Consider the following 16,224-nt stretch of genomic DNA (forward strand, 5'->3'; position numbering starts at 1 on the left):
CGTTTCCATGGTATGGAGTACACCTTCGAAATTTTTAGACCAACCGGACGTCATGTAATGCAAGAAACAACGAAACACAGAACAACCAAATTTCTATTCATATCAGTTTGAGCTGGTAGTAAGCGATTTTCCAACGCCGCTACGCGGAAGTGGACATACAGTAGAAATACTGGTGTTCATCTGTGCGCCCGTCCGGTCACATTTGTGGAGACAACTCCTCGGAAAGCGCTTGACGGATTTCCTTCAAATTTTATAGGATTATTAGTTATCATTTGTAGTTGCACCACCATTTTCATTCGACAAATTTTACAGGAATTATGGGACTTTTGCACGTCATTTTTGTTTTTGCGGTGGCGGGAAACATACGGTTACGAATTGCTTGTTCAATTATTTGTGGTCTTCAGTATGCAAATTTGAACTTAAACTAAAAGGGAAACGTGAGAAAATATTTCTGATATAATTATGTAAGGTTTCAATCATTGTTATGAATTACAAATGGAAGTTACACCCTCTTTAAGCAAACATAATCGGAGATGGGGAAAGAAATTAAATGATCATACTTGAAATTGACAGAGAACACCATGCTTATATAACAGATCTGTAACGCGATAAATACACGACATAGTTAATCTGAAGTTAAGAGTCTCAACATCCGCATGGGGCAAAAGATAAAAAAAAATGATAAACAATTGAAACACATGCTCAAAAGGTGAAACGATCTACACATGCAATGTAGAGCACAGAATAATTTGAAAATATAGTTAATTATAAGAGATACAAAAAAAAGCGAAAGCGTTTGCAATGTGAACCCCGCAGAACAACATGAGTTACAAATGCACGTGCACGGATAAAATATTTTACTCCGCCAGCGGTACCATTCACATTGTTAGTGAGTGAAATTAATTTTGCTAAACTAATAAATTGTCAGGTTCCGTAGGTTTTAAATCCAGGTAGACGTAACACTTAAATAAAGATATCTTGTTTCATTTTTGAGATACATGTAATTATGTTCATTCATTTATTTGATAAAATTTATGTATTCGTCTAAAATGAATGTGAAGAAGACGACATTATTGAGAAAAAAATGAAAGTATCTTACAAACTACTTTGGAATTCCCATTTCAAATTCATGACTGAAATAATCTAGTTAATATTTTCATTACACAATTAACAAAAATCTTTGTCTGGATGAATTTTATGATTTTAACTGCATTTCTTCTCATTACCCCCAGCTGAATTACGTAACTTTCAAATCAAATAAATACAAACGACAAATTAAGTGATTTTTTTGCATGAAAATCTTTTTTATGTCTACTAAATTTTGCATATCTAAGTTAATTCTATCTTCGTTTAATTCATTTTAATCGGAGTTTAATTAAAACAAAACCACAAACAAGGCATCTAAACCATCAAAACGTGCAACAGAGATATAAAATAAATTCAATGATCGCGTGACAATAAAATCTCTTTCTTTTAACCACAGTTTTATTCTAATTCATAATTTAAATCTAAAGAATTGAAAAACCTTTACCGTTTCCTCTGGCGTGTGTTTTGGACTTAGTTTTCGATACTTTTAATTGTTTTCGTATCAATTTTTGATTTGTTTAATGACGGTACGAAACAGAGTTATTGCGATTTTATTGTTGTTTAAAATAGGAAAGAAAATTGTTTCTTATGACCAATTTGCATGTATCCATGTTAAATGCACAGAAACAAAGACTATAATCAAAGTTTTAAAGATATTTTACTATCTTATCCAAATTAAAATGTGGTATTTTGTAACCTAAGTTAATTAAAACAACAGATAGATGCCGTTTATTAAGCCATATTTGAACGGGGAAAATGTTAACTTAAAAAAAATTCTTTGTAAAAATAAATACTGAAAGATTTCTTCCCGGTCCTTTTTTTATACGCAAATTTTGATGAAAGTAGATAATATAAATGTTTTTTTTTTTTGTGTACCGATTCGAAAAGTGGTATAACTTCAAATATGTTTGTAAGTAAATTTCACTTAAACGCGTAAAACTTAAAAAAGTAATATTTTCTGAATCTATTTTTCCAATTCAACAATTTCAAAGTTATATCGTAAAAAGTTTATAATATTAATACTGATAATAAGTATACTACCACTAATAATAATAATAATAATAACAATTTAATAATAATAATAAGTACATTGAAAATGATATGAGAAATTATTATTATTATTATTATTATTATTATTATTATTCTTTGCATCAATCAATTCAATTTAATACACAAAAAACAAGACGACAATTGAAAAGTGCTTATGTTTATTATTTATTTATTTATTTATTTATCTATTCAATTATTTCTTTATTTCTTTATTTTTGTTCTTAGGATATATTTTCAACACAAGAATTATTTCGAGGTTTCTCAAAGTATAAAGGTCTTTTATATTGTGAAAGCAACAGGCGCATTATTTGTATATAACGATAAAAATCTCGTGTACAGGTACATGTAGTGGACAGTCCTAGGTAACGACAAAAAATCTCATGTACAGGTACATGTAGTGGAAAGGGTAACATACATACCATCTAGTGTTTTAGAACATTTAAACCTTTTCTTTACACAGCCAACTCTGTTACCCCCCCCCCCCAAATAAAAAAAAAAAGTCGTCAATAACAAAATGCCTTAGTTAGCTTAGTATACGTCCATTGTTGTATTTTGAGTAAAGACGAACTATTTATTTAGCAAGTCGTCCGGTATCACAGGTGCCCGCATCTCAAAACCATTATACGATGCTAAGCGAAACGGAAGGTGCTGTAACGAAAACTATATTCTGCAGATCATTTTGTGAGTACATTATGAATTATTGAATTTATTGAATTAATTCGCGATCAGTTCAGACATAATTATAACACCAACATTCTAAATGTGTTACAAACCGACTGCTACAATTTCAATCATTCTCAGAAAATTGAAGTTTCCCATTCTGGAAAATACCATGAAAGATCAATAAGTCAGCCTTTAAATCTTCGTCTTCTTTGTTTACGCACAAGTTTCGAAAGTTTTCCCACAACAATGAAGACTGTTATTTGATTATCACCTCTGGAGCTCGCGCCTTAGACTCGGCGTGATAGACCATCAACTGAGAACGCATTGATCATTAGCTTACATTACCCCTCTGTGATTGCCTAAACAGTTTATAAATTCATTAAGAAGGAATTCTTAAACCACTAAGGGCAGAACTGTGTAATGAAAGTATTATTAATACGACGTACTAAGGTGCCAAAACTTAATAAACCTGTAACAGTAATTTAATTGGTCCGCGTAAATTTTTAATGGCTCTCTTTGGAGTCGTTTGGATCGAGCAAAATATATCCGAAAATATACTCTAAACAGATTTGTTCACGGCTCTGCTGTTCCTTTCCTGTCTGAAAACTGCAATAAAACTGAAGCTTGTCAGGATTTCAAACTCTACAATATATCAAGGTAGCCTCTGACGAAGTTAAATATCTTCGCATTGGGAAATCAAGATGGCGGGCAGTGAAAATGGTTTCTATGATGACATTATTTTAAATAATCATAGGACGATACTTAGTCTAGGTTTAAATATCTATGTGATATAGACTCCATTGAGATTGGATTTTTTTTTCGGTAGTTGTCACAATTTTTAAAATGTTTAATATTACACGCCCATGCGGTCTATGAATATTTGTGTATAGCCCTATAGAAACTGGTCAATTCTTCACGTCGTATTCGAGGTTTCGTTTTTGTGTCTGTCACCATTAGGTCACCTTTACAAAGGAGGATGCATGCAGATCAAAGACAAGCTTTCCACTCACTGTACATACAGAAACATACAGGAATGGCGGAAATCAGAAATGTTGGGTGGGTTCTTGTCACTTAATGTCATTGAGTTATTTCATTTGCAAAATGACATTCGCACATTTTTGTGCAAAAACGTCAAAAAAATGTGTTCCTGAAAATCGATTTTTCTGCTGAATTTGAACCTTGAGTCATGCTGAATGCAAGTCGACTTCCGTTTATTTTATATCTAATTTTCCTCCGCAGACCCAATAACCGCTTCGATCCTGGTTTACTATAGATATCACTCCGTTAACTAATTAATCCAGCTATCCAGGGCGTAAATGTTATAAATTGCACAAATCACGAGCACTTCTCATTTTTAATCCACTGAAAGAGGCTAGGTGTAATTCTCAGTGTGGACCAGTGGGGAAGAGATGTGAAAGCTTTGAATATATTATATACTCCGAGCAGGAGATGGGTTGTTTGTAAAGAATATTTACTATGATCTTGTGTTTTGTTTTAAAAACGTTGAACACAGCTCAAAATGCAAATATTAAAAAACATGACAAGAACAAGAAACAGACAATACAATAATATTTGTATCATATAGCACATAGATAGGTTAATAACACTGATTTCGTCACAAACTGGGAAACCGATAAAGTGCATCAATAATCTGGTGGAAGCCCTAATAATTACTGTGGAAGTACTATTGTTCGTGGGGGTACCAATTTTCGTGGTTTTCGTGGGAAGGTCAATCCACGAAATTTGGTTCCAATCGAATAGGATATTTCCATTGATGTGTATACTGAAAACCTCCAACAACGAATTCAAGAATCCACGAACTTGTGTTTCTTCCCTTATCCACGGACACTGGTTTTCACGAATTTAAGTACCGGAAAACAGTCCAACTCGAACACCTCTTTCATGACTGTATACATGCCGATCCTAATGCAAATGTATAATTGCTATTTCGTAATTAATATTCTTTGAAAAAAAATGTTACACCTGACAAGTGTATTAAATGATTTTTAATTTATCTTTTCTTAGAAAGCACTGGACGGAACAAGAAATGAGAAATTTCAAAAAATGTTACTTAACTGGATGTTTCCTTTTACTTTAATAAAAGTCTCACATGTCATGCTTTCAAGATACAGAAAAAGCTTCAATCACCGTGACACCACCTACAAATACATTTTTAAAAGCTAGGGGCGGATCCAGACATCTTGAAAATGAGGGGTGCAAGCCTGGGTTCCTCATAAAAAGGGGTGCTGAGACATTATTTCCCTTCACACATTAAAATGACAAATTTTCCAATAAAAGAGGGTGCCAACGCCCCTGCACCATCCCCCTGGATCCGCCACTTGAAGGTGTTGTCATAGCAATTAGATAGGAAATGAGCAATAAATATACACCGTTTACGGTGTTAATCTGGACCCGTATGATGGTAAATGGTGTTTATAAGCAAACAATACAGGATAAACTACTAGTAAGTGGTGATACCGGTATCAAAACTCCTTTTTTTGCAGATAAAAATCAGTTCAAAAATAAATCCCTTGTTACAACGGCAATAAAAGAAACTGAATATAGATAACACAAATATACAAACTAATTAAGGGTTACTTACAGTTAACTGACATGCTAGCTCTAGACCTTTAAAACCTACAAGAAGTTATGTTCCCCTAATTATGTTTATAACTGAAAATTTATGTAGACGGAAAAGTACTCAAGCTACTTCTTTTGTTATTTAGAACCATCAAACCTCTTGTATATTTGCTATGGTATGCACATTATCCCAGAGATGATTTCGCAACCAGCCAAACTGAGCAGACTTTATATCTTAAATATAAGGAGAATGAATATGGTGAATATGTCAAAGAGAGAACAACCCTATGGGATAAAAAAAGTCAGCTCAAAGCTACCCATGGGTCATATATGAACCACAAGGAAGCCCTCACACCACTGGGTAGGCTGCAGCTATCCCAAAACAACATTAAACACAGGTACAGCGAAATAGTTGCCTCTATATACTACAGCAAGATAGAGTAAAGTGAAAACGAAACAGGACATACAGACGCCAGAAATTCCTGACCTAGGACAGGTGTAAAAAATGCGGCGCGGTTAAAGTACTTTGGCGTGATTACAACCCTCCCCCTTTTTACTCGAAAGTCAAGTCAGTGGCTTCGAGTATTGTGAGTATAAGAATGACAAAAAGGCTTCCGCAGATAACTTCATGGACGGAATTGCTTTCTTCAAATTAATGCGTAATTCTCTTTTAAACTTTAAATATTTCACCGATATCCCAAATGAATGATATTGCAAACATTTTAAGTGTTAATTTTCAGCTAAATGTTGTTCGAATTGGTGAATCGAAACGCCAAACTATTTTTTGCGCTTGGCCGCGTAGTAATTTCAAAGAAGATAAATAATAGCCAATACAATTCAATTGGAGTTATCTTTCTTTGGGTGGTGTTGGATTTTAACTATGCTCGTGAATGGTATTATAATAAAAAGAATATATCAAGAAGCGTCACAATCAACATCATCAGCTGCCTTTTTTTCAAGTTTAAGGTCTCAAGAACGTAAACAAATGCAATAATCTTATTTTCACTAAATTTGTGTACATCTTTGTTTTGTTTTGCTGCTGGTTGAAAAGGAAATATGGGTTCAACGCCAAAACATTATCAAACCTTAGTCCATGTCATGACCGGCTTTCTAGCACATTGCCTAAAAATAAACATCGGGAACCTATCTTGCAGGTTGCACGTCAAGCGACTTCCGAGTTTCAGCACCCTCGGTGCTTTGATTAAACTGACCACATTAGAAAAATATTACACAATTAAACATTGTTACCTAAAAATCAGTTAAAATGTCTTGAATCCTTTGTTAAAACATAAGTAAAGAAACTGATTGTTAGTTACACAAATGGACAAAAGACTACTAGCAGTTAACTGACATGTCAGCTCCATACCTGTTTAAACATACAAAAATTAAACATGTGTACAATGTATGCTCTGAAATCTACTTTCTACATTTTTACATTTCAACATGAGAATTATGACGATTTTTTGCGTTTGGTTTTGTTGTTGTTCAAAGGGTCCTAGCTTGTGTTCTTTGAATTTTTTTTATACATTTGTGTACTTCTGAAAAATATCAAAGAATGTTGGAGTAAATTTTATTCCATCATAACAAACTAGCCATGTACTGGTTAATCACATGTATTTCTAGTCATAGGATGCTCACTACAAGTTGTAGTTACTGGCATCGTTTGAGGGTTGACCTTCGTCAACGCTGACTTCGGTCAAGGGTTGCCTGTCTTCACCACTGACATAGGTTAAGAGTTGCTCATCATCATCATCTTCACTACCATCGCTCCTGGATTGCTCATCATCACTATCATCGCCCGGTAGTTGCTCATCAGCATCGCTCACTCTTTTGTCAATTTTTACGAGAACTGAAACGCCATAATGAGCGGAGAGCGGTAAGTCTTCTTCCTCGTCTGTAACTGGCATCAAAACTCTGTATATCTAGACAACAAAAGGGCAGATAATATTCATAAAACTACAATACGTATTGCTATATCGTCAACTCTATCAATGAGACAATACATTATCTAGGTTTGTTAGAATGATTCCACTTATGTAGACTTGCCGTTTTATAAAATTTCCTCCCATGTATGTTCATAGTTCCAGAACCTCTCATGATATTGTGTAAATTAGATCATAGCTAGAGACCATTTCACATTTTTATATTTATCATTTCATAGAGGAGAAATTTGTTCTGGGAATAATCAATTGCCGTAAATCTCCAAAGAATGAAATACATGTATATCAACTTATTAAGCCATGTCATTAAAAAACTTGGTTTATAGTTGAAAAAATATATATATAAATAAGACAACAGGTGATTCACACATACAGAAAAAAACCCATCAAATTCACTTTGATTTCTTATTCAGACACAGTTCCTGAACACACAACCAGTCATAGTTTCTCATTTGGTTGTTGAATATTTTTAGATAAAAAATATGTAGAAAGTACTTGAAATTGGTACTTTGCAAGAGTTGTCGTTCTTGGTTTAGTTGATTTAAGCGAGTGATGAATGCATAGTGTTCTCAAAAGTACAGATAAATATGCAGAAAGGAATATAGTTACAACAAGGCGTATATGTATGTAGATTAATAGAAAACAGTTCGTTCGGTGTTTTTTTTCTATACCGTGAATCACCTCTACTATTGGCGGTGTCTTAATATAATAACTGTTACTTATCTGCAGTACTATGAATGTGAGCCTTCTTATCAGAACGTTTTGCAAGTACATGTTTCCATTTTGTTGTGTCAAGTAGAACAGACAGAACACTCTCGAGCTATTTATATCGTATTCCGGTCTCAAATATGACATTATATTACATACATGTATTGTGTAACAGTCTTCTTTGTTCATATGATCACGTTACATTATATTGACCTCGGATATTGTCCTTGGTCAATATAATCTGCACAGGCCCATGTAGAACGTATTGACTTCGTTAAAATTCCACAATTGATAAATACTGATTGCAGACATTCTAAAAATAAAGGGAAGTCCCGATCCTCTAAAGTTCTTTGAAATTTTTAGCTTGATAAATACATTACATTCGTCATTATCAAAGATTGTTGGTGTTTTTATATACAGTACAACATGTTTAAAATCGTGATCAAATCCTGAATAAACATGAAACCTGTCTAAACAAGACACTTTCCGAAGTGTCCTCATATATTCATACATGTACATGTATCAATACATTTCAAAACTGTGTAAACCGAACGACAAACAATGGACTACTCCATCAGTCCTTAAGATGTTCGGATCAAACGGGTTTTACTTTGTATACTGCTACATGTAACTTAAAAAATATTCTTAATTACATGACTTTTGTATTTGTACTTACATTCTTATTAGCACCGTTTTTTAATTTTTCATTTTCTACTCCGAAGCCCTTTACAAGCACATGGTCAAATATATAGCCATCAAAGTGTTCGTCTTTGAATTTGTTCTTTACATAAATATTGTTGAAGCAGAATGTACAGCTAGCATGACTTCCTTCGAAAGAATCACTGATGGGATCAAGAAAACGTGCAGACTTGAATATATTAATCGATCTCTCAAACTGAGGTTTGATATAACCTTTTGTTAGACTAGGACTGGCATTTAGGCTTCCGGCTATGATTACGTTTTCCATATCTGCAGTTTTGTTTACTAGGGATTCTGCTTCTATGATGTTTTTCTCCTCATATGATGAAATGTTCTTCGTAACTTTAAAAGCGAGTAGAGAAAGCAGATATTTATAACCGAAGAAAGATAACTCTAACTCAAAATACATCAATTTTATTGCAGAAACCCTATAGGGAATAAGAATGATACACATGTAAATACAGTTGCGATCACTTCTAACCTCTCTTTAATTCTGTCAGAATCTGTCAGGAAAACTGTTCTACGACAGCAGATGGAGAAGAAATCCTGACAGGTCCTGACAGGGTCTGACAGAGGCTGTCCTGGGTCAGGGCACATTTTGCTCTATTCCCTGACAGAACCTGACAGAAATTGTCCTGGGCCATGACACATGAAATACGAAAACATGTTCTAAACTGTCATACCCCTGGACAGTTTCTGACACTAAATATATCTATTCTGCGTGACATAACTTAGTAACTTAGAACTGGAAGTTTGCGATTAATAAATGAAACTGTGACGTAATGTTAATTAGATAATCCGATTAGAAAAAAAATCTTTACATTGAATTTCCAATTATATTAAAAGCTCATCATGATCATCATCCCACAATCACTCGATCGTGGTTCATTTTCCAACATTCGTCGCTCATAGCACAGTCACTCATCGTTCAAAAACATCATTGTTTACATGTATATTTTTTTTACATTCTGTCATAGACTTGTAATTTAATTTATTTAATTATATAATTAATGGTCTATGATTCGGTTCTAAGTGTAAAATGGTTTACGACAACGGATAACTCAGATTTTTGGTAATTCTCACAAAGTTCAAGATTGACAAAGTAATTTTTGAGTGAAACTATAAAGTTACTTTAAAATAATATCAGGGTCTCAAATCATTCTATAAAATGTTGAAATTGACAATTTTATCATTAAATGGGTGATTGCAGCTGCTAAACAATATATTCCTGTCAGAATTCTTTAAAATGCCATTTTTAGGAAAAATTATGAGTGTGAAGACTTCCAATTTACCTATATGGTCTTAAATCTATGTAGAAAATGTAGAAATTGTAAATAATAGTTTCATATTAGTGACTGCGACACCTGTATTTCAGTCAAAATTCTAAAAATTGATACGAATAAAATTCAAATAGAACGTATAACAATATAGAGATGAAACCCAAGTTTTTGGCCATACGGCCTTTGTCAGGTTCAAAAAGTTCTAAACCTTGTTCCTGCAGTCTTGGTCGACAGTTTTTAAAACTTTTTGCCCCTGACGAAGGCTCTAAGACCGAAATTTTTTTCCTTTGGGCCTCATTTCTATATTTTTATATGCCTTGTTTGTATTTTTTGTTTGTATTTAGTTTCCTTTTACCTTTTAAATGCGGCTATTGTTCACTTATTTGTTTTTTTTATTTTACGTTAAATGATCCACTTCATAATATATATTATTTCTTGCGATAAAAAAAAGACGAGGTCAAATAGTTATGTGTATTTTTCTATCTATATTCCCAATATTGGAAATTTGATAGCAATCAAAATGGTTTTAAGCTATATGTATCACTGATAAGTTGCAGGAGAAATTGTAATATAAAAACAGGAGATGTGGTATGATTGCAAATAATATAGTCATCCACCAAATGCCAAGAAACAATTAATAGTGGAATCAGAGTTGATCTTTTGCTTTTGTTGCTTTATGTGTATGATTTTAGTTACTTTGTGTCCTTTGTTAACAATTAACCTTCTACAGGTCGCCACACGGTCTTCAATGATGGCAAAATCCATACCATAAAGCAAGCTAAAAATGGCCCCCCAAAAAGATGTGAAACTATTCATAAAAGACGGAAATCGATCTAATCTATAGAAAAAAAACCAAAAAAAAAACTGGACTGCAGGTTACTTGCTTGGCACAGGCACATAAATTATGTGGCGGGGTTAATACCATTTTTCGGTTTAGTTGGATGTTTGGATAATATCGTCTTACTGGTTCTGGTTTGAACAAAAAGTTCTGTGTTATACCGGTATGTATAGCTTACAGTACATTGTATCTACACACAGTCCTAAAACCGATTACAAACTCTGGGGTTTTTGTTCGATACATATATGTGCTACGGTAATCGTATTTTTGTTTTGGCGCTACCTTTGACTCACAGATTGGACAATGATCTTGATACTTACTGTCGATGTAATAATTCCCAATGTACGGCTGCATCATCGTACAATAAACTTGACCAAGTTCTTCGATCTGTAATGATAATCAGTTTTTATTGTTTAAAATAAACTATGTTAATAGATCAGAATCGAAAGTTCATGTATCTGCTTAAAGCTCAACAAAGCTAATGTTTGTATATAATACTTGCAACCCAGATTTAGAATAACATTTCTGTTTTTATTGTCAAATCATACACATGTGCATGTATACATGTATAACCGTTTCAATATCACAGCCGGATTTCCCCTATAAGTAATTTCCCGATGAGATCAATTTAGTGTGTTGTCAAACTAGTAAGTTCTATTTTCTGTGATTATATAATACCCCTCCACCCAGTAACATTCTCTTATAATTGTTAATGGAACACCCACATGGATAACCTTATTCTAAGTTTAAGTAGAAAAAATCCCGATAAGTAATATCTTATCTTTATACGCTCCATCTCAGAATATGCCAGTGAGGTTTGGGATAATGGCGGTATCACTTACTCTAACAAATTGGAAACTACAATTAGAAGCCGCGAAGATAGTAACAGATCTTCCAGTATTTACGAAATGATGTAGCTATATTTTCTACGAAGAATCAGGGTGTAAAAAATTGTCTGAAATGCGAAATAAAGAAAATTACGAATGTTTTATTACAATATCCAAATATTCCAAACTATCTTCGCGAACTTACCACCCCTCTTGTTTGGAGTACAAGTCTTTTCGCTACGCAATGGATCTGATATTTTATTTTATAGATAGCAGTGATTTACCGAATGTTCCAATTGTAAAAAAGTCGATCATAATTCAAACTGTGAAATAAATTGGGAAATTTCACTCTCGCGCCTTCTCTCGCCAAAACTTCGCAACACGAATATCAATCCGCCGTTCACAAAGTATAATATTCATACTGAAAATAGCAATGAATAATGGAGGAAATCTATATAATAAATATGATAATTAATAATACGATCACTCGTGCCAAGAATGCAAAAAAAGATTTAATCGTACGCGGAACAAGTTCCGCACAATCATTAAATCTAGGCATTCTTCGGCACTAGTGATTATATTCTGGTTATTCACTCTTTCCAATTAATTATCATATTAATATTAGCCTTCTGTAGATTAACATTAACTGGTGAAATATTTAAAACCTCTGCTATAAAAGAATGGAACAAGTTAAGCGAACACGTGCGAAATGTAAATTCAATATCAAGATTTAAACATGCCATCCGAAGCGAAGTGTCCTTGCATAAACTAGACAAAAAAAAAGAGATTCCTAAATATTTTAATTACGGCCCTCGTAAATTAAATGCTTGTTTGACCCAGCAAGACGTTCTGCGTCTTTCCTTAACTATGATTTACACAGAGTTCACATTGTAGATATGTCTACCATTTTTTTTTCGAATGCAAAAAAACGGATGCATCTAATACAGCATTTTTTAAAACGAAAAAACAGTTACGATAGGTCAGCAGAAACTTATTTACCTCTAATAATGCAGGGGGTATACTGGTTATAGCAAACGATCGTTTCTAGGGAAGACAACAATGATTAAATCTGTTTTTAGCTATTTTCTTTCTAACCCTGATGTTCTATGAAGGGACATATAGTCAATATTGAACGATTATAATTCTACATTATAACACGCGCATGGTAAAAACAGCACATAGTCTTTTATTTATACTTACATCTGCATATAAGTACCCATGACGTATGAGTTCCTTACTATGGTTGAAATATTCGCTGTTGTAAGTTAGAAACTTGGTCTTTGAAAGCAGAAGTAGGCCAGTCGGATTGAAGGCATAGTCGTTATGGAGACAATCGAGGGCGTATTTGTTTGTTCCTGCGGCGATACAGCTCATACAAGTGTCAGTAAGCATCTTAAAAACGTCACTAATAGAAGTTGTTCTATTGATGTTACATGTTTTTTCCATACAAGCAATGAATGCTTCATTATCAGCCTCGCTATGACAGGAATGTTCCTCGCATTCGGCAACCTTTCGCACATGCGGTTTGTCACTCGAATCACACGGAGCGTTAGCCTTTTTCGTATAACCTCCATTTTTATTATGGTTAAAACTATAGGAGTAAGGGAAGATTGACTTAGACTTTCGTATTATTTTATCGACTTCTTTGTCATAATATATACCCTGCAGACAAATAACATCAGAATCGCTCAAGTACTTAGGGACTGCATCAGCTATGTAGTTAGACCGAATATCAAAGTCCTGGCAATTCTCGTTTTCAAATTTGCTGCAGTAACCACGATATAGCTCGGCATTGAAGCTGACAATACGTTTCTCGTATTCAATCAAGACTCCAGCTTCTGTTCCGGATATAAGAAGTAAACATACCCCAAGAATGCACGCAGAGACGTTCATGTTGTTTCTAAATAAAGAACATGAAATACAGTGCGTACGCAATTTCAAGATTACCAACCGTTCATGACTATGTAAGATTATCGTACATTTTTAAATAAGATTATCGGTTGATTGCTCTACGTCAAGCATTATTGGAGGGGTAGGTGTCCGGATGCAAAGCAGCCATATTTCCCTTATTACCTGGAGAAGAAATATGTAGCTTGCACACGAAATAGCAAATCAAAAATTAGTATGTAATCATAAACACAATTTGTTTAATAGAAGGAAATAATCCGATTTTTTTTTCAGTTGGCTGATCGCCAATATAGTGTACTTTTATTTCATGTCACATGATACGCCTTCATATTAAAAAAATAGTTTTGAGATTGTTGATTTAAATTGAAAATATTAATTTCATTGTCTGACTCAAGTGACTTTCCATTATGATTGCGGAGGCGGAAATAGCCAGAATTAGATATGAAAGTACATGTTGTGTCATTGATATTGTGCATTCAGTCGACGTTATGCGGAGGATTCAAGAACAACAGAAAAAAAGCAAAACGTGAAAAGTATACACTGTTTTCTGTATTTAGAGTCATGAATAAGTATGTTCGGCATTCCAATGGGAACAAATTGTGCTCCTCTACTTTCAGACCTATTCCTTCGCTCTTATGAGGCTGACTTTAATATACCTAATCTGATCCGAAAGAAAGAACATCGTTTAGTTAGATTCTTTAAGCTCAATTTCCGCTATATAGATACGTATTATCATTAAACAATCCTAGTTTCGGGGATTTGATACATCGCATCTACTCCAATTAACCTGAGATAAAGGATACTATAGAAACTGTGAAGACAGCCTCATATCTTGGCATACACTTAGAGATCGATGGTAAAGGAAAACTATTGACCAAACTTTACGACAAACATGGTGATTTCTCATTCAGTATTGTCTACTTTCCTTTCATCTGTGGCGCCATCTATCCATCACCTGAGTATGAGTTTTCACAACTCATACATTATGCCAGAGCTTGCTGTAACGACACAGACTTTTTTGTATCGCGCTAGACTTCTTACAATTAGGCATCTGGAAAAAGGTTGTGTTGCTGTAAGATTGAAGTCATCAATACAGAAGTTTTATGGTTGTCACCAAGAACTCGCGGGTATCCATCTGCACTATGAAAACTGATTTGTTCATCGTGTCATAGTTTTCCTTTCCTCTTTCGCCTACATCGGACTTGACTTTTTATGAGCAGCCCGGCGAATGTTACTAAAAAAGCAGAGGACGCTTACCCTAACGGTGCACCTGGTCTATGATCCCAGTTTTTAGTGGAGTCCGAGTCTTACAAAAGGTTTAAGAGTAATCAAGGGAACCAAGATTCTGGCGGAAATCAAAAGAATGGAATCCAGGGGCAAAGACCAGACATGGAAAACAGACACAGAACAAAGAACATAAAATAACCATCAAAAATCATAATACATACAAAGTAACAAAAATAAGTAGAGAGGGCTTACATAGGCGTTGTTTGCAGCGTAATACTTTTCACTTTGTGTTGAATGAAATATTGTTTAAACTAATTAAAAGTAGGTATTACTTAGGGAGGTTGAATTCGTTTCTAGACCGGGATAAAGGGTACGTTTCATGAATATAAGAATATTTCAAAGCAAATATGCACGGACGAAGTATGTGTTTTTTTTTACACTGTAACATACATGTACATTGAAAATAAAATGACACACTCGTCCACTTTTTTTTTATGTTCAGTCTGATATCATAGAAATCGCCAACAATTAAGTACTTCTTCGTCTAAGAATCAGGCAAAATGTGTATAAGGTGTGGCACATTAAGAAAAAATACACAGAGATTTTATTGCATTATTCAAATACTTATACCTCGTAACCTCAAGAAATTACTGTCAAAGTGTTTGCAAAGTTTGCCATTTTAATATATTGATAGGTCAAATTTAATGTAATGCACTATGGACAAATCGCGGGAAAATTTCCCGAACTTTTTCCTTATATAAGCAGTAAAAATATTTACATTATCAATGCTTCCGGATAAATTTAAATAGCTTTTCAGTTGTTTTCTAGATGTATTTGAATATGTTTGAGACAAAAAAGACCAATTTGAGAAAAATGATGTGCCATGCATTGCCTGATTTTTTACACAGAATGGTACTTAAAAAGATATCTAGTTCTTTTTCTATGAAAATATTTATCTGGAAATATAAATGCATATCAAAGGTTTTCTTACTTATTGCAAGACGTAAGAGCAAACGGACAGACGGATAATTTATGATGTAAACGACACAAAATAAAGGATGGGCGAACAAAAATCTAAGGCGGATGATTTTCAACTGTTTTGAAAAACTTTGGTCATAAATGTATAAAAGTTTATGCACCATTTAAGACATAAATAACCCACCCCTAACCCCGAAAAAATGTTCATTTCTAACTTTTCAAAAACCGAACAAACTTACCCTATGCTCATTTGTCTGTACCCAACGAAGACAAATAACGAACTGCCTAACACAGTTTGTATGGTATAGGATGACGAATACATGTAGTTCAGATGAAACAAGTATTCCATTATCAAAATCACGCATTGTGAAATAACTTTTTCCAATCAATTGTCAATATTAGTAAGTTTTGTTGTTGAAAACAAAAGTAAAAATGTTCCT

The 16,224-nt window shown here is 33.8% G+C and overlaps 1 protein-coding gene across 1 annotated transcript; it reads right to left on the bottom strand.

The window, feature by feature from the left end:
- Positions 1–6,932: 6,932 nt before the first annotated feature.
- On the bottom strand, positions 6,933–16,224 carry LOC148620634 (uncharacterized). The gene is made up of 5 exons (XM_088574302.1): positions 16,024–16,224; positions 12,872–13,571; positions 11,165–11,231; positions 8,704–9,068; positions 6,933–7,301 (listed from the first exon to the last, which is right to left on the bottom strand). Exons 1-5 carry the CDS (start codon positions 16,131–16,133, stop codon positions 7,017–7,019), a joined length of 1,527 nt encoding a protein of 508 aa, XP_088430428.1. The 5' UTR covers positions 16,134–16,224; the 3' UTR covers positions 6,933–7,016.

The sequence above is a fragment of the Perna viridis genome, chromosome 3, assembly GCF_037379345.1.
Source record: "Perna viridis isolate PV_CMFRI_1.1 ecotype Kerala chromosome 3, ASM3737934v1, whole genome shotgun sequence".
NCBI lineage: Eukaryota > Metazoa > Mollusca > Bivalvia > Mytilida > Mytilidae > Perna > Perna viridis.